Source organism: Martes martes (genome assembly GCF_963455335.1).
Source record: "Martes martes genome assembly, chromosome: X".
Taxonomy (NCBI): Eukaryota; Metazoa; Chordata; class Mammalia; order Carnivora; family Mustelidae; genus Martes; species Martes martes.
Window position 1 is genome coordinate 66,145,687 of NC_137897.1, and position 20,240 is coordinate 66,165,926.

The following is a 20,240-nucleotide window of genomic DNA, read 5'->3' on the forward strand; positions in this document are numbered from 1 at the left end:
TCATGATCTCAGGATCCTGGGATGCAGTCCCACATTGGGCTCCCTGCTCAGCAGGAAGACTGCTTCCCCACTTCTCTCTCTGTGCCTGCCTCTCTGCCTACTTGGGATCTCTCTCTGTCAAATAAATAAATAAAATCCTTAAAAAAAAAAAGAAGACATTTCTCAAAAGGCCAAGGAAACAAAAGCGAAAATAAATTTTGGGGACTTCATCAAGATAAAAAGCTTCTGGGTTGCCTCGGTGGCTCAGTGGGTTAAGCCTCTGCCTTCAGCTCAGGTCACAATCACAGGGTCCTCGGATCAAGCCCTCCATTGGGCTCTCTGTTCAGCAGGCAGCCTGCTTCCCCACCCCCTTGTCTGCCTCTCTGCCTACTTGTGATCTCCGTCTGTCAAATAAGTAAATAAAATCTTTAAAAATAAATAAATAAAAAGCTTCTGCACAGCAAAGGAAACAGTCAACAAAACAAGGAGGCAACCCACAGAATACTAGAAGTTGTTCACAAATGACATTAGAGACAAAGGGCTGATATCCAAGATCTATAAAGAACTCCTCAAACACAATACTCAAAAAACAGATAATCACGTCAAAAAATGGGCAGAAGACATGGACAGACACTTCTCCAAAGAAGACATACAAATGGCTAACAGACACATGAAAAAATGTTCATCATCATTAGTCATCAGGAGATTCAAATCAAAACCACACTGAGATACCACCTTATGCCAGTTAGAATGGCCAAAATCAACAAGACAGTAAACAACAAGTGTTGGACAGGATGTGGAGAAAAGGGAACCCTCTTACACTATTGGTGGGAATGCAAGTTGGTGCAGCCACTTTGGAAAACAGTGTGGACATTCCTTAAGAAATTAAAAATAGAGGGGCACCTGGGTGGCTCAGTGGGTTAAAGCCTCTGCCTTCGGCTCAGGTCATGATCCCAGGGTCCTGGGATCGAGCCCCGCATCTGGCTCTCTGCTCAGCAGGGAGCCTGCTTCCCTTCCTCTCTCTCTCTGCCTACTTGTGATCTCTGTCAAATAAATAAATAAAATCTTTAAAAGAAAAAAAAAAGAAATTAAAAATAGAACTACCCTATGACCCTGCAATTGCACTACTGGGTATTTACCCCCAAAGATACAGATGTAGTGAAAAGAAGGGCCATCTGTACCCCAATGTTCACAGCAGCAATGGCCACAATCACCAAACTGTGGAAAGAGACAAGATGCCCTTCAATGGACGAATGGACAAAGAAGATATGGCCCATATATACTATGGAGTATTATGCCTCCATCAGAAAGGATGAATACCCAACTTTTGTATCAACATGGACGGGACTGGCGGAGATTATGCTGAGTGAAATGAGTCAAGCAGAGAGAGTCAATTATCATATGGTTTCACTTACTTGTAGAGCATTAAGGAATAAGATGGAGGACATTAGGAGAAAGGAAAAGTAAATTGGAGAAAATCGGAGGGGGAGATGAAGCATAAGAGACTGTGGACTCTGAGAAACAAACAGGGTTTTGGAGGGGAGGGGGGTGGGAGATGGTTGAGCCTGGTAGTAGGTATTATGGAAGGCATGTATTGCATGGAGCACTAGGTGTGGTGCATAAACAAGGAATCTTGGAACACTGAAAAAAATAAAATTAAATAAAAAAAAAAAAAGAAAATTTCCCTAAACTGGGAAAGGAAATAGATATCCAGATCCAGGAGACACAGAGAACGCCCATCAAAATCAACAAGAACAAGCCAACACCAAGACATAGTGTAATTAAATTTGAAAAATACGATAAAGACAAAATTCTAATAGCAGCAACACAAAAGCAATGTCTAAATTACAAGGGAAGACCCATAAGCCTAGTTGCAGGTCTCACAAAAGAAACTTGGGAAGCCAGAAGATAGTGGCATGATATATTCAAAGTGCTGAATTGGAAGAATCTGCAGCCAAAAATACTCTATCCAGCAAGGCTCTAATTCACAATAGGAGAGATAAAGGTTTCAAAGACAAACAAAACCAAAAGGAGTTCCTAACCACTAAACCAGCCTTCAAGAATTATTAAAACAGATGAAAAAAACAAGACATATCTATATGCTGCCTACAAAAAAAAATCATTATAGACCTAAGGATACCAGCAGACAGAAAGTAAGAGGATGGAAAAATATTTATCATGCAAATGGATGTCAAAAAAAAAAAGCTGGAATCATAATACTTCTATCTGACAAACTATATTTTAAAGCAAAGACTGTAACTAAAGATGAAGAAAGGCACTATATCATAATAAAGGGCACTATCCAACCAAAAGAACTAACAATTAAAAATATTTATGCCCCAGGGGAGGAGTCAAGACGGCAAAGTAGCAGGCTGAGACTACATTAGGTAGCAGGAGATCAGCTAGATAGCATATCAAACCATTGCAAACACCTACAAATCAAACAGGAGACCGAAGAGAAAAAGAGCAACAACTCGAGAAACAGAAAATCAACCACTTTCTGAAAGGACTGCCGGAGAAGTGAATCCAAAGCGACGGGAAGATAGACCACGGGGGAGGGGCCGGCTCCTGGCAAGCGGCGGAGCAACGGAGCACTAAATCAGGAGTTTGAAAAGTCTGCTCCACTGAGGGACATGGCTCCAGAGGTTAAACCAGGGTGAAGCACACGCGGGGCCAGCGGGGCTCTAGGTCCCGCAGGGTTACAGAAGGATCGGGCGTGTCTGAGTGTCGCAGAGCTCACAGGTATTAGACAGGGGAAGCCGGCTACAGAGACAGAGCCGAGGAGTGAGCTCTCAGCTCGGGGTTACCTTGAACCGATTGCAGGCTGGGTGAGCTCGGAGAGCAGCCAGAGGCCAGGGAGACGGGACTGATTGGGCTCTTTTCCCTGAGGGCACACTGAGGAGTGGGGCCCCGAGCTCTCAGCTCCTCCAGGCCAGAGACTGGGAGAACGCCATTTATTCCCGACCTCTGGAACTCTACGGAAAGCGTTCAGGGGACAAAAGCTCCCGAAAGCGAACCCGAGCAGATTACTTACCCTGGCCCCTGGTAAGGGCGGTGCCATTCTGCCTCGGGCAAATATACTTGAGAATCACTACAACAGGACCCTCCTCCAGAAGATCAACAAGAAATCCACCCAAGAGCAAGTTCACCTACCAAGGACAGCAGCAGAATTCCAGAGGAGGAGAAAGCAAAGCACAGAACAGATGGCTTTCTCCCCATGATTCTTAAGTCTTGCGGTTAACTTAGTTTTGTTTTGTTTTTTTAATTCTTTTTTCTTCTGCTTAATTTTTTTTAACTTTTACCCTTTTCTTTTTTAACGTTTTTTAATTAGTTTATCTAATATACATATATTTTTTTATATTTTTTCTTTGTTTTCTTTTTTAAATTTTTTTATCTGAATTTCTTTTTATCCCTTTTCTCCCCCCCATGATTTGCGGTCTATTCTGATTTGGTTAAAATGCATTTTCCTAGACTCTTTGCCACCCTTTCAGTATTTTGTTTGCTCCTTCACATACTCTTATCTGGACAAAATGACAAGGCGGAAAAACTCACCTCAAAAAAAAGAACAAGAGGCAGTACTGAAGGCTAGGGACCTAATCAATATGGACATTGGTAATATGTCAGATCTAGAGATCAGAATGACGATTCTCAAAGTTCTAGCCGGGCTTGAAAAAGGCATGGAAGATGTTAGAGAAACCCTCTCTGGAGGGATAAAAGCCCTTTCTGGAGAAATAAAAGAACTAAAATCTAACCAAGTTGAAATCAAAAAAGCTATTAAGGAGGTGCAATCAAAAATGGAGGCTCTTACTCCTAGGATAAATGAGGCAGAAGAATTAGTGATACAGAAGACCAAATGGCAAAGAATAAGGAAGCTGAGCAAAAGAAAGACAAACAGCTACTGGACCATGAGAGGAGAATTCGAGAGATAAGTGACACCATAAGACGAAACAACATTAGAATTGGGATTCCAGAAGAAGAAGAAAGAGAGAGGGGAGCAGAAGGTATATTGGAGAGAATTATTGGAGAGAATTTCCCTAATATGGCAAAGGGAACAAGCATCAAAATCCAGGAGGTGCAGAAAACCCCCCTCAAAACCAACAAGAATAGGTGCACACCCCGTCACCTAATAGTAAAATTTACAAGTCTTAGCGACAAAGAGAAAATCCTGAAAGCAGCCCGGGACAAGAAGTCTGTAACATACAAAGTCCGATTGGCAGCGGACTTATCCAAAAAGACCTGGCAGGCCACAAAGAACTGGCATGATATATTCAGAGCACTAAACGAGAAAAACATGCAGCCAAGAATACTATATCCAGCTAGGATATCAATGAAAATAGAAGGAGAGATAAAAAGAGAGATAAAAAGCTTCCAGGACAAACAAAAAACTGAAAGAATTTGCAAGCACCAAACCAGCTCTATAGGAAATATTGAAAGGGGTCCTCTAAGCAAAGGGTGAGCCTAAAAGTAGTAGATCAGGAAGGAACGGAGACAATAAACAGTAACAGTCACCTTATAGGCAATACAATGGCACTAAACTCATATCTCTCAATAGTTACCCTGAATGTTAATGGGCTAAATGCCCCAATCAAAAGACACAGGGTATCAGAATGGATAAAAAAGGAAAAACCCATCAATATGTTGCCTACAAGAAACTCATTTTAGACCCGAAGACACCTCCAGATTTAAAGTGAGGGGGTGGAGAACAATTTACCATGCTAATGGACATCAGAAGAAAGCTGGGGTGGCAATCCTTAGATCAGATCAATTAGATTTTAAGCCAAAGACTATAATAAGAGATGAGGAAGGACACTATATCATACTCAAAGGGTCTGTCCAACAAGATCTAACAATTTTAAATATCTATGCCCCTAATGTGGTGGCAGCTAACTATATAAACCAATTAATAACAAAATCAAAGAAACACATCAACAATAATACAATAATAGTAGGGGACTTTAACACTCCCCTCACTGAAATGCACAGATCATCCAAGCAAAAGATCAACAAGGAAATAAAGGCCTTAAATGACACACTGGACCAGATGGACATCACAGATATATTCAGAACATTTCATCCCAAAGCAACAGAATACACATTCTTCTCGAGTGCACATGGAACATTCTCCAGAATAGATCACATCCTGGGTCACAAATCAGGTCTCAACTGGGATCAAAAGATTGGGATCATTCCCTGCATATTTTCAGACCACAATGCTCTGAAGCTAGAACTCAATCACAAGAGCAAATTTGGAAAGAATGCAAATACATGGAGACTAAACAGCATCCTTCTAAAAAATGAATGGGTCAACCAGGAAATTAGAGAAAAATTGAAAAAATTCGTTGAAACAAATTTAATGAAAATGCAACAGTTCAAAATCTGTGGGAAACAGCAAAGGCAGTCCTGAGATGAAAATATAAAGCAGTACAAGCCTTTCTCAAGAAACAAGAAAGGTCTCAAATACACAACCTAACCCTACCCCTAAAGGAGCTAGAGAAAGAACAACAACAACAAAAAAAAGCCTAAACCCAGCAGGAGAAGAGAAATCATAAAGATCAGAGCAGAAATCAATGAAATAGAAACCAAAAAAACAACAGAACAAATCAACGAAACTAGGAGCTGGTTCTTTGAAAGAATTAATAAGACTGATAAAACCCTGGCCAGACTTATCAAAAAGAAAAGAGGAAGCACCCAAATTAATAAAATCATGAATGAAAGAGGAGAGATCACAACCAACACCACAGAAATATAAACAATTATAAGAACATACTACAAGCAACTCTATGCCAACAAATTTGACAATCTGGAAGAAATGGATGCATTCCTAGAGACATAAACTACCACAACTGAACCAAGAAGAAATAGAAAGCCTAAACAGACCCATAACCAGTAAGGAGATTGAAACAGTCATCCAAAATCTCCAAATAAAAAGCCCAGGGCCAGACGGCTTCCCAGGGGAATTCTACCAAACATGGAAAGAATTAATTCCTATTCTCCTGAAACTGTTCCAAAAAACAAAAATGGAAGGAAAACTTCCAAACTCATTTTATGAGGCCAGCATCACCTTGATCCCAAAACCAAACAAGGATCCCATCAAAAAAAGAGAATTACCGACCAATATACTTAATGAACACAGATGCAAAAATTCTCACCAAAATACTAGCCAACAGGATCCAACAGTACATTAAAAGGATTCTTCACCACGACCAAGTGGGATTTATTCCAGGGCTGCAAGGTTGGTTCAACATCCGCAAATCAATCAATGTGATACAACACATTAATAAAAGAAAGAACAAGAACTATATGATAATCTCAATAGATGCTGAAAAAGAATTTGACAAAGTACAGCATCCCTTCCTGATCAAAACTCTTCAAAGTGTAGGGATAGAGGGCACATACCTCAATATTATCAAAGCCATCTATGAAAAACCCACCGCAAATATCATTCTCAATGGAGAAAAACTGAAAGCTTTTCCGCTAAGGTCAGGAACAGGGCAGGGATGTCCATTATCACCACTGCTATTCAACATAGTACTAGAAGTCCTAGCCTCAGCAATCAGACAACAAAAAGAAATTAAAGGCATCCAAATCTGCAGAGAAGAAGTCAAACAATCACTCTTTGCAGATGATATGATACTATATGTGGAAAACCTAAAAGACTCCACTCCAAAACTGCTAGAACTTGTACAGGAATTTAATAAAGTGTCAGGATATAAAATCAATGCACAGAAATCAGTTCCATTTCTCTACACCAACAACAAGATAGAAGAAAGAGAAATTAAGGAGTCAATCCCATCTACAGTTGTACCCAAAACTATAAGATACCTAGGAATAAACCTAATCAAAGAGGCTAAGAATCTATACTCAGAAAACTATAAAGTACTCATGAAAGAAATTCAGGAAGACACAAAGAAATGCAAACATGTTCCAAGCTCCTGGATTGGAAGAACAAATATTGTGAAAATGTCTATGCTACCTAAAGCAATCTACACATTTAATGCAATCCCTATCAAAATCCCACCCATGTTTTTCAAAGAAATGGAACAAATAATCCTAAAATTTATATGGAACCAGAAAAGACCTCGAATAGCCAAAGGAATATTGAAAAAGAAAGCCAAAGTCGGTGGCATCACAATTCCAGACTTCAAGCTCTATTACAAAGCTGTCATCATCAAGACAGTATTGTACTGGCACAAAAACAGACACATAGATCAATGGAACAGAATAGAGAGCCCAGAAATAGACCCTCGATCCTACGGTCAACTAATTTTCGACAAAGCAGGAAAGAATGTCCAATGGAAAAAAAGACAGCCTCTTCAATAAATGGTGTTAGGAAAATTGGACGGCCACATGCAGAAAAATGAAATTGGACCATTTCCTTACACCACACACGAAAACAGACTCAAAATGGATGAAGGACCTCAATGTGAGAAAGGAATCCATCCAAATCCTTGAGGAGAACACAGGCAGCAACCTCTTCGACCTCAGCCGCAGCAACTTCTTCCTAGGAACATCACCAAAGGCAAAGGAAGCAAGGGCAAAAATGAACTATTGGGATTTTATCAAGATCAAAAGCTTTTGCACAGCAAAGGAAACAGTTAACAAAACCAAAAGACAACTGACAGAATGGGAGAAAATATTTGCAAACGACATATCAGATAAAGGAAACAGTTAACAAAACCAAAATACAACTGACAGAATGGGAGAAGATATTTGCAAACGACATATCAGATAAAACGACTTAAAGGGCTTGTGTCCAAAATCTATAAAGAGCTTATCAAACTCAACACCCAAAGAACAAATAATCCAATCAAGAATTCAATTCAATTCAATCCAATTCAAGAATCCAATCAAGAAATCAGAAGACATGAACAGACATTTCTGCAAAGAAGACATCCAGATGGCCAACAGACATATGAAAAAGTGCTCCACATCACTCGGCATCAGGGAAATACAAATCAAAACCACAATGAGATATCACCTCATACCAGTCAGAATGGCTAAAATTAACAAGTCAGGAAATGACAGATGCTGGCAAGGACGAGGAGAAAGGGGAACCCTCCTACACTGTTAGTGGGAATGCAAGCTGGTGCAAACACTCTGGAAAATAGCATGGAGGTTCCTCAAAAAGTTGAAAATAGAACTATCCTATGACCCAGCAATTGCACTACTGGGTATTTACCCTAAAGATACAAAAGTAGTGATCCAAAGGGGCACGTGCACCCGAATGTTTATAGCAGCAATGTCTACAATAGCCAAACTACAAAAAGAACCTAGATGTCCATCAACGGATGAATGGATAAAGAAGATGTGGTATATACACACAATGGAATACTATGCAGCCATCAAAAGACATGAAATCTTGCAATTTGCGACGATGTGGATGGAACTAGAGGGTATCATGCTTAGTGAAATAAGTCAGTCGGATAAAGACAACTATCATATGATCTCCCTGATATGAGGAAGTGGAGATGCAACATGGGGGGTTAGGGGCGTAGGAGAAGAATAAATGAAACAAGATGGGATTGGGAGGGAAACAAACCATAAGTGACTCTTAATCTCACAAACAAACTGAGGGTTGCTGAGGGGAGGGGGGTCGGGAGAGGGGGTAGGGTAATGGACACTGGGAAAGGTATGTGCTATGGTGAGTGCTGCGAAGTGTGTAAACCTGGTGATTCACAGACCTGTACCCCTGGGGATAATAATACGTTATATGTTTATAAAAAAAATAAAAATAAATATTTATGCCCCAAACATGGGAGTAACTCAAATATTTAATAGCAAACTTAAAGAAACTCATTGATGATAATAATATAATAGTAGAAGACTTTAACATTCTACTTACATCAACAAACAAATCATCTAAGCAGAAAATAAACAGGGAAACAATGACTTTGAAAGACACACTAGACCAGATGTACTTAACAGATATATCCAGAACATTTCATCCTAAAACAGCAGAATATACATTCTCTTCAAGTGTACATGGGACATTCTACAGACTAGATCACATATTATGTCACAAAACAATACCATGCATGTTCTCTGACCACAACACTATGATCCTGGAAGTCAACCACAAGAAAATATCTGGAAAGGCAACAAATACATGGAGGTAAAAAATATGCTACTAAAGAATGAATGGGTGAATCAGGAATCAAAGAACAATGACAACAACAACAACAATAATACATGGAAACAAATGAAAATGAAAATGCAATGTTCCAAAACTTTTGGGATGCAGGAAAAACAGTCGTAAGAGGGAAGCATATAGCAATACAGGCCTACATCAAAAAAGAAGAAAAATCTCAAGTAGACAACCTAACCTTACACAGAAATGAGCTAGAAAGAGAAAAATGAATGAAGCCCAAAGCAAGCAGAAGGAGGGAAATAAAAATTAGAGCAGAAATAAATGATATAGCAACTAAGAAAACAATAAAACAGATCAAAGAAATCAGGAGCTAGTTCTTTTTAAAAATTAGTAAAATTGATAAATGTCTAGTCAGACTTTACAAAAAAGAACAGAGAAAGGAACCAAATAATAAAATTACAATTGACAGAAGAGAAATAATAAGAAACACCACAGAAAGACAAACAATTACAAGGGAGTATTATGAAGAATTATATGCCAAAATTGGACAACGTGGAAGAAATGGTTAACTTCATAGAAACATAAACTACCAAAACTGAAGCAGAAAGAAATAGAAAACTTGAACAGACCAATAACCAGCATAGAAATTGAATCAGTAATCAAAAATCTCCCAACAAACAGAAATCCAGGACCAGATGGCTTCACAGGAATATTCTATCAAATGCTAAAAGAATCAATACCTATTCTTCTCAAGCTATCCCAAAAAATAGAAATGGAAGGAAAACTACCAAATTCATTCTATGAGACTGGCATTATCCTAATTCCTAAACCAAAGACTCCACTAAAAACTCCAGGCCAATATTCTTGATGAAAATGGTTGCAAAATTCTCAATAAAATACTAGCAAATTGAATCAAATAGTACACTAAAAGAATTATTCACCACAATCAAGTGGGATTTATTCCTGGACTGCAAGGATCATTCAATATTCATAAATTAATTAATGTGAGACACCACATTAATAAAAGAAATGATAAGAACCATATGATCCTTACAACAGATACAGGAAAAGCATTTGACAAAGTACAACATACATTCATGATAAAAACCCTCAAAAAAAGTCAGGTTAGAGGGAACATAACATAATAAAGGTCATATATGAACAACTGAGAGCTCTTTCTCTATGGTCAAGAAAAAGACAGGGATGTCTACTCTTACAACTGTTATTTAACATGTTACTAGAAGTCCTATCCAAAGTAATCAGACAACAAAAAGAAATAAAAAAGTATCCCACTTGGCAAAGAAGAATTCAAAATTTCACTACTTGCAGATGACATTATACTCTATACAGAAAACCTGAAAAACTCCAACAAAAAATTGCTAGAATGGACACAAGACTTCCGTGAAGTCATGGGAAACAAAACCAATATATAGCAAATTTTTGCATTTCTATACACCAATAATGAAGAACCAGAAAGAGAAATCAAGAAATCAATCCCACTCACAATTGCACCAAAAACCATAAGATGGCCAGGACTAAACTTAACCAAAGAAGCAAAAGACCTGTACTCTGAAAACTATGAAACAGTGATGAAAGAAACCGAAAAGGACATAAAGAAATGGAAAAACATTCCATGCTCATGGGTTGAAAGAACAAACACTGTTAAAATGTCTATACTAGGCAAAGGAATCTACACATTTAATACAATCTTCACTGAAATATCAACATTTTTCATAGAGGGAACATAATCCTAAAATTTGTATGGAACCCCAAAAGACCCCGAATAGCCAAAGCAATCTTGAAAAAGGAAAGCAAAGCTGGAGACATCACAATTCCAGACTTCAAGTCATATGACAAAGCTGTAGGGATCAAGACAGTATGGTACTGGCACAAAAACAGACACAGATCAATGGAACAAAATAGAAAACCCCGAACTGAACCCACAACTACATAGTCAACTAATCTTGACAAAGCAGGGAAGAATATCCAATGGGCAAAAGACTGTCTCTTCAACAAATGGGGTTGGAAAAACTGGGCAACATGCAGAAGAATAAAACTGTACCACTTACTTCCACCACATACAAAAATAAATTCAAAATGGATTAAAGACCTAATTGTGAGGCAGGCAACCTCTAAAATCCTAGAGAACACAGGCAGTCACCTCTTTGACATCAGCTGTAGTAACTTCTTACTTAAATAAGTCTCCTGGGGCAAGGGAAACAAAAGAAAAAAACAATTGGGATGTCATCAAAATAAAAAGCTCCTACACAATGAAGGAAATAAGCAACAAAACTAAAAGGCAACCTAGGGAATGGGAAAAGATATCTGCAAATGGTGTACCTGATAAAGGGTTAGTATCTAAAATACATAAAGTACTTATAGGGGCGCCTGGGTGGCTCAGTGGGTTATGCCTCTGCCTTCGGCTCAGGTCATGGTCTCAGGGTCCTGGAATCGAGCCCTGCATCAGGCTCTCTGCTCTGCAAGGATCCTGATTCCCCCTCTGTCTCTACCTGCCTCTCCGCCTACTTTTGATCTCTCTCTCTCTCTCTCTGTCAAATAAATAAATAAAATCTTTAAAAAATAAAAAAGAACTTGGGGGCAACTGGGTGGCTCAGTGGGTTAAGCCTCTGCCTTCAGCTCAGGTCATGATCTCAGGGTCCTGGGATCAAGCCCCTGCATTGGGCTCTCTGCTCAGGGGGGAGCCTGCTTCCCCCTCTCTCTCTGCCTGCTTCTCTGCCTACTTGTGATTTCTCTCTGTCAAATAAATAAATAAAAATATTTTTTAAAAAAGAACTTATAAACCTAAATACCAAAAAAACAAATAATCCAGTTTAAAAATGAGCAGAAAACACAAATAGAGTTTTTTTTTTATAAATAGACATTTTTGCAAAGAAGACATAGAGATGGCCAACAGACACCCTGAAAAAATGCTCAACATCACTGATCATCAGGGAAATACAAATCAAAACCACAATGAGCTATGACCTCACATCATTCAGAATGGCTAAAATTAACAACACAGGAAGCAACAGATGTTGGTGAGGCTGCATAGAAAGGGGAGCCCTCTCACACTGCTGGTGGGAATGCAAAGTAGTGCAGCCAGTCAGCCAGTCTGGAAAACAGTATGGAGGCTCCTCAAAAACTTAAAAATAGAACTACCCTAGGATCCAGCAATTACACTACTAGGTATTTACACAAAGGATACAAAAATACTAATTCAAAGGGATACATGAATCTTGATGTTTATAGCTGCATTATCTATAGGAACCAAATTATGGAAACACTGAATGATGAATGGATAATATATATATGCATATATATGTAGATATATTAGAATATTTCTCAGCTACAAAATATTATAGAATATAAAACATTATAAAAATATTTATCAGCCAAAAAAATATTTATCAGCTATAAAAAGAATTTGGAAGGACAAGGATGGAGCTAGAGAGTATTATGCTAAGTGAAATCAGTCAGATACCATATGATTTCACTCATATGTGGAATTTAACAAACAAACAAATATGGGGGTAAAAAGGAGAGGAAAACCAAGAAACAGAATCTTAACTATTAAGAATAAACTGATAAACTGTTTGAGAATAAACCGGAGGGACAGTGGGTGGAGCAACAGGTTAAATAGCTGATGGGGATTAAGGAAGGCACTTGGCATGAGCGCAGGGTGTTGAACGTAAGTGCTGAATCACTAAATTCTATACCCGAAACTAACATTACACTGAATGTTAAGTAATTGGAATTTAAGTAAAAATTTAGGAGAAAAATGAACAAATAAAAGTACCAATTACAATATAATTTGATGGGCTATAACATGCAATTTGAAAACTATAATCAATTCCTCCTTCAGGAAGCAAGTACTCTCTCACCAAAAAACAACCAACCAACCAACCAAATGTATACTGTAAGGCACAGAGCAGTAACTCATGAGAAGTTCACTTTACTACATCAGGCTGTTCTTTATAGCCCTTACCCAGGAATGCCCAATACCCAGTCACATCTCAAGTAACATCTCTTTCCTCAGCCTGACAAAATCCAGTCAAGAGCTAAAATCGTTTCTTCCTGTGGGGCGATGCTCTTTGAAGGCCCTATTCCTAGTATACCTAATTGAGACAGTTCCTGCAAGAGCTCTCACAGCCAAAGCCTCTTGCTTATCTTATTTCCTACCCCCAAGAACCTTCTTCCCAGTAGCCAAAAGAACTCATATTTCCCCTTGGAAGGCCCATTTTCCACCTCTCACTGGAATCAAGCTAGTTCTTATTTCAAACCTCCAACACATTTCCCACAGGACAATTTTACAAACAGTAGTAAGGCTCTGCATCATTATAACTCCCTATTGTGTTTGGTCAAAAAATGTAACTCTCAGTAACTGTGAAAAAGCACATTCAGAGTCTAAAACAAATAATCCTCGTACTTCTGAATGATAATTCAGAGGTTAACAATTGCCCATGAAACAAGACAAGTAAAAGATAGATACTGAAAAAGACTCCACAGTATTTAATAGTGCACATAATCTTTAATTTTACCAGGATTCAACACACACAAAAACTGATGGGAATTACTTTCTTTGACATTAAAGTTAACACATTCTCACTCACATTTTCTTTAAGGATTCCAACACATTTTCAAAAAACATATTCTACAATGAAAACACCCTTAGTCCTAAAAACTATCATGATTGGGGCTGCAAAGTTCATGCTGAAGCATTAACATTTCTAAAGCCAATATCAACAAACACGTAATTAAAAGTAAGTTGGAGAAAGACAAATCTATGATTTCACTCACATGTGGAATTTAAGAAACAAAATAGATGAACATAGGGGAATGGAAGGAAAAGTAAAATAAGACTAAATCACACAGGGAGACAAACCATAAGAGACTCTAAACTATAGGAAACAAACTGAGGGTTGCTGGAGGGGAGGTGGATAGAGGGATGGGGTAAGTGGGTGATGGGCGATTAAAATGGAAGGCAGTTGACGTAAGGTACACTATTATACGCAATGATGAATCACTAAATTCTAACTCTGAAATTAATAATACACCAAATGTTAATTAAGTTGGACTGAAATTTAAAAAAAAAAAAAAAAAAGAAAAGAAAGTAAGTCTGGGAGGGGGCGCCTCGGTGGCTCAGTTGGTTGAATGTCTGCCTCTTGGTTTTGGCTCAGGTCATGATCTCCGGGTGATGAGAGAGCTCCAAGCCGGGCTCTGCGCTAAGCAGGAAATCTACATGAGATTTGCTCCCTCTGCCCCGTTGTGGCTTGTGCTCAAGTGCGCTCTCTCTCTCAAATAAATCTTTAAAAAACTTTAAAAATATAGTCTGAGCAGTAAAATGGTTTCCTTCTTATGAAAAGAAAACTTATAAACTAATAACAGAAAGAACCTCTTTTACGTGTTAAACAGGTCTATTCAGATGTAGTATTTAGTTTTCACCTAGAATATTTTTAAGTCACTTGAAGCATCATAGTCAAATCTCGTTGATCAGAACTGTTTCAGACAAAGGCAGCAGCAATACCATCTTCACCACATTAACTGTCACCATTTGTTTTACAAGATTTAAGAATTTCCATTTGAGTATTTTTCCAAATTGATGAATTGGAGAGACGCATTGTTAAATCTCTATAATACCTAAAATATACCGCAAACAATAAAACATCCTATGTGGTAATTATGATTCAAAACATTTCTCCGTTCAAATTTAACAAAAATAATAAAATAGGAAGCATGTAAAAGGCTCTCCATCTCCCACTCCATCCTTATATACAAGCATGTAACTGTTCTTATATACCAGATACATGAAACTATATGTCAACGAATTACATATGTGAATAAAATAAAATTCCTCTCCCTCCGAATGGTCTTGCTAGAAAATTCTTGCAAGTATGAAACATCTCTATATTCCAAGAAGAAATTTAGCTTTCTTCACTTATCCTGTTCTTAAGAGATGCAGAATATTAAAATATATTTTGGAACTGCTTAGTTTACTAGTAAAACATTTACTACAGTGGAGAGGATTCAACTTTAGACTCCTTCTGAATTTTTTCTATTACATTTCTTATTAAATGTTATCCTGGCATGGAATTTTAACCCCAATTTAGTTGAACATTGAAAAGAAAAAGGAATGTTTTTTTTTTTTTTTTTTAAAGATGGAGCAAGTACTTGAACACAAATTAGCATCTTGAGAGGTGGAGGACTGTGATTGCCAGTCCTACCTCAAAATGCCAATCAGTTTGGCATTCAGACTTTTTATGAGGTCTACTGTGGACTCTACTGGAGTATTAAGCTGTTCATCCATTAAGTTATCAAAAAAAGGATCTGACTTTCCCAAAAGGCTCATTTTTAGAGTTTAAATGTTGCCCGCTTCTAACAACGGCAGCAATAACACTAAAAACAGAATACCTGTACAGATCTAAGTTTTCACTGCACAGCTGACCTAAGTCCAACCAGAACAATCTCAGAAGAGCGGGAAGAGAGGAGACCCAAAATATTCTGGTTGAACCTCAAAGTCTTCCAAAGATTCATCTTGTAAGGGCTAGGGTTTACTGTGTTTTCTTTTACCGACCGACGGGGGCGGGCGGGAACAGCAGTTGGGGAAAGAACAGGAGGAAGAGGGTGGTAGAATTGAGGGGACCCCAGAACACCACCGTAATGTCAAAAAAGAAACCTGGGCGCCAGTTAATCTCCACTGGGGTTGTTACAAAACCCACAACATGTCATGGAGAAACTAGAAAACCAAGTAAGGAGCACACATCCCTATAAGCCAAAGTCCCCAGAGTTACTCTGTCACCTAGGTGTGTTTTTGTTGCGCTAGGTTCCAAAAGCGCCCGGGTTCAACAGCTAGCTGGAGTCAGCCCTGTCCGCGAAAGTGGTCCAAGAGAGCAAACCTGGCGCAGCAGAGAAAGAAATGTGCTGAGCACCGCGCAGCACCTGGCGCGTTCCCCAGTCTCATTTCAGGTCTCAGAGTGAAGGAACTTATATCACAGTTCCAGTGTGGCCCGAGAGGCAGGAGCTCCTTCTGAGACAGAGCCCGGGCCCAGGCGGCTCCGTCTCCCCACGCCCCAGACCGCTGTCTCCCGAGCGAAAGCACAGTTGGGGCAGCGCGTGCTTCGCCGCCCAGCAGCCTCCGGGGAGCTGGCCTGGGCACCCCGCCCGTCAGCCCCACAACCCTCTCCGTCCGGCCTCCAGCCAAGGTCCTGAGGGAAGGAGGGGAGTGGCTCCAGCACTCGGCCACCGCACTAACCTCGCCGCTGCTCGCGCCGCCTCGGAAAACCTCCATTTCTTGATTCCAGAGCTCGTCCTGAGGCGAGAACGGTAGCATCGCCCCTTCAGGAGCACTTGAGCAGGAGCTGCCAGCCACTGGCGCAGCCGCGCATCCCGTCCTTGGAGCTGCCCAGCCGCCGCCACCACCCGCGGAACCCCCAGCCCCTGCTTCAGCAACCGCTGCCCTGGCTGCAGGATGCCCTCAGCGGCTGGGAGAGGAGGATCGCCGCCGCGGGCATCTGCTCCCCTTAGACGAGAAAACTAATGCCGCGCGGAGGGCTACGCACGGCTGGTGCTCACACTGCAGCCCGCGCGACTGTGGTTCGACGTTGCCTCCGTCCGCCACCCGGTCTCCGAGGGCTCCCTCCGCGTACCCAGCTCCGTCAAAATGGCGGCAGCGGCGGCGTTACCTGTGCAGCGCCGGGAACCCCCCTCCCTGCCCCGCGGCGGCAGCACGGGAGCGTCACCCGAACGTCAATGGAGATTCCCCAGCCTGGGTTGAAGAGGGGGGAGGGGAGAGCGGGGTGAACACGGAGAACCGCGTGGTTGGGGGTTGTGTGAGCGAGGAGGAGGACGCGTAGGGCGAGGGGGCGGGAGAAGAGTAGTAAAAACCACTGCTCGCTCTGCGGTAAACCTGCCCACTACACGGAGCATGCGCGTCGCCTTCACACATGCTCAGCGGGCCCTCTCAAGTCTGCGAAGCCGGCTTGCAGGCGGGAAGATTCCCAAAACGAATGTGGCAACTGGGAGACGCTCTATAGCGTTGGAGGAGTCAGTGTCAGGGGAGGACTCCAGGAATATCTGCTTGCAGGGCTCACAAAAGCAGGTGTCCTATACACCAAGCCACACCCATTTGTGTATAGTGATGAATAGTGGGGCGGGGATTTCAGTCCAGTGTACATTGGGTTTCTAAAAGCTGGAAGCAGGAAGAAAATGCATTTAAAACAAACTAATACACCTGAACTCCCTAACTCTTCCAGCCCCATCCCTCTCAGAGTTTCCATAGTACTGGTGACACGCAGTGTTTCTAGTGTTCACCCACACATGCACACAAATGTGCCACATTTTGGACTCTACTTGTGACACTGAAGGCAGAATGTATGAAGCTAATTTCAACCCCCACCCCGCTCTGAAGGTATTGGGCTGTAGTGAAAGTAATAGTCATTTTTCTGTCTTCTTCCAGTAGAATCTGTACTGCCTTCCTACTCTGAGCCACTCGCTGTAGTAGGAGCTAGCGATACAACTGAGATAAATACAGTCTCATACCCGGGCGATGATCAAGATCTTTATGGAAACACTTCGGCAAACATCGTAAAAAAGTGATTCCACCTTTGACACTTCAAAGAGACTTAAAATAGCAAAGGTCACAGCGACAAGGCGGCTCAGTACTTTGGAGAGGTTTCTAACAGTCAACATAAAACACAAGCATACTTTCCCCACTACTACACCCAGTGATGCTGTGTTGCGCCCGAGGAAACACTGAACTATGCCCTCCATTAATTTCCCCGTCTGCAGTCCAGCACTATGTGAGTAAAAAGCACACCAGAGGTTGGCACTGAATTGCAAACAAGGATCACTAAATGTGCCCTCCCACATACACTGCTTAAAACTCCAGGGAAAAGAGCTAACTTTGTAAAAACAATTCTGTGAAAGTGAAAACTTTCAAAGTAGAAGGTGCTTGGAGCTATAAACTGTGAAAATGTGCATGTGCACACACTTGCACAAATTCCTGTTTGGCTGAACTGGCACTGTTCTTAAATAAGGCCCACCATTTTGAGCACTGATCTCATCCCCTCTTGCAGCTCAAAGACTCTGTTCTGCAATTCTCCATTACTACCCCCTTAGAATCAGATAACTTTGTTCCTCTACTGCACCGTTCCCATCACCTAAAAGGCATTGCTACTGACTTTAACTTGCTGAACCACTCATTCGCATTTGATGCAGTTCATGATTCCTTTTTTTTTATGACTCCCTCTTTATTTAAACATTTTCTTCACTTGTTCTCCAGAACAAAACTGTTCATTTTCCTCCTACATCACTGGCCATCTCTTCCCAGTGCCCTTTGCTGGACAATCCCTCATTTCCCCAGTCTCTAGAAGTAGAAACTTCGGGGTTCCATTCTCCACCTCTATCTTTCCCAACAGCCTAGGTATTTCCATAACCCATCCAGTTCCATGGCTTGAAATATCACCTGTTTGCTTAAGAGCTCAAATTTTATTTCCAGCCACAGACTCTTGAAGTGAAGACTTGTACATGCAACTGCCTATTTTACTCAGATCTAATAGGTACCTCAAACTCAATCTATTCAAAACTGAGTTCTTGATTCAACCCCAACCAATGTGCTCCTTGTCTGGACTTCTCCAGGCAATTAATGACCTCTACCGTCCACCTAGCTTGCTGCTCAAATGTCACTTCAGAGTGCTTCTATGACTGTCCTTTCTACAACACAATCCCCATAACTCTCTAACTTCTCCCTGCTTTTTCTTCATAACGGCAATCAACATTTGGTCTATATTTGTGTAATTATTCCCATAAGTAAATGTTCCAGAGAGTATGCCAGCACCTAGCATACTCTCGGGAACAAAATGAAGCTCAGTAAATATTTGCTGAATGAATTAATATGTTCTTTGTTATTATTGTTTTGTGCATTTGATAAATACACCACATCAACTATATCAAGAAGCTTCCTCACTGTGAATGTATTTCTTTTTTTTTTCTTTTTCCAAATTTTTATTTAAATTCCAGTTAGTTAACATACAGTGTAATAATAGTTTCAGGTGCAGAATTTCATGATGCATCACTTACATACACCACCTAGTGCTCATCCCAATAAGGGCCCTCCTTAATACCCATCACCTATTAACCCATCCTCTCCTCCAGTAACCCTCCATCTGTTCTCTATAGTTGAGAGTCTGTTCTTCATTTGCCTCTTTTCTCCCCTATGTTCATTTGTTTTTTAAAATTCCACGTATGAATGAAATCATGTGGTATCTGTCTTTCTCTGACTGTCTTATTTCACCTACCATTATACTCTCTAGTTCCATCCATGTTGTTGCAAATGGCAAGATTCCATTCTTTTTATGGCTGAGTAATATTCCACTATGAATGTATTTGTTTCTGTATTAAATTTAGACTTCATAAATGTTCATTCTACATTCTTCTTAGCTTAAAAACATGCATGCATCTCTCTCATTTAAAAAAATCAAAACCCTTCCCTCAACTTAAGGATTTTAATAAATTCCTGTTTCTCAGTTCTTTCAGTTAACATGTCCCTTGATGTCTATCTCAAATATTTTATTTATTTATTCGACAGAGAGACACAGCGAGAGAGGAAACACAAGTAGGGGGAGTAGGAGAGGGAGAACTGGGCTTCCTGCTGAGCAGGGAGCCCAATGTGGAGCTCAATCCCAGGACCCTGGGATCATGACCCGAGCTGAAGGCAGACGCTTAACAACTGAGCCACCCAGGCACCCCAGTCTCAAATATTTTTTAAATGTCTGCTCCATCCCCCTCCACTGTCATTGCCTCAGTTTACCTCATAGAATATGAACTAGTGATACTAACGATTCCTCTTATTTTGTCTTTCTCACTCTAAATTTATACTCTTTCTCCAGTCCATCTTCCTCTCTGGCAGTCCAGGAATCAAAATTCCTCAATGATACTCCATCATCTCTACTAAAATATCCATACTTGTTAGCTTTGAATGCAAATGTTCTCACCAACTGGCCTCTAACTATCTTTCCAGCTTCATGTACCACCTCATATTCCAGTAAGATCTATGCACATCTTATTGTATCTTCCCTATCCTACTCTTCCTAAGCAACTTATTTTTAATAGCGGTCATTAATAATGACTACTATTTACTGAGAGCCCACTATGCTCCAAGCATATGCTCTTCATGAAT

The 20,240-nt window shown here is 40.4% G+C and overlaps 1 protein-coding gene across 1 annotated transcript in view; it reads right to left on the minus strand.

Moving 5' to 3' along the window:
• Positions 1-16,758, minus strand: part of RPS6KA6 (ribosomal protein S6 kinase A6) — a 170,604-nt gene extending 153,846 nt beyond the window's left edge. Inside the window, exon 1 of the mRNA XM_080795171.1 lies at positions 16,317-16,758. Coding sequence (XP_080651297.1) covers positions 16,317-16,394 — 78 coding nt within the window. The 5' untranslated portion in view covers positions 16,395-16,758. The remainder of the gene's footprint in view (positions 1-16,316) is intronic.
• Positions 16,759-20,240: the final 3,482 nt, after the last annotated feature.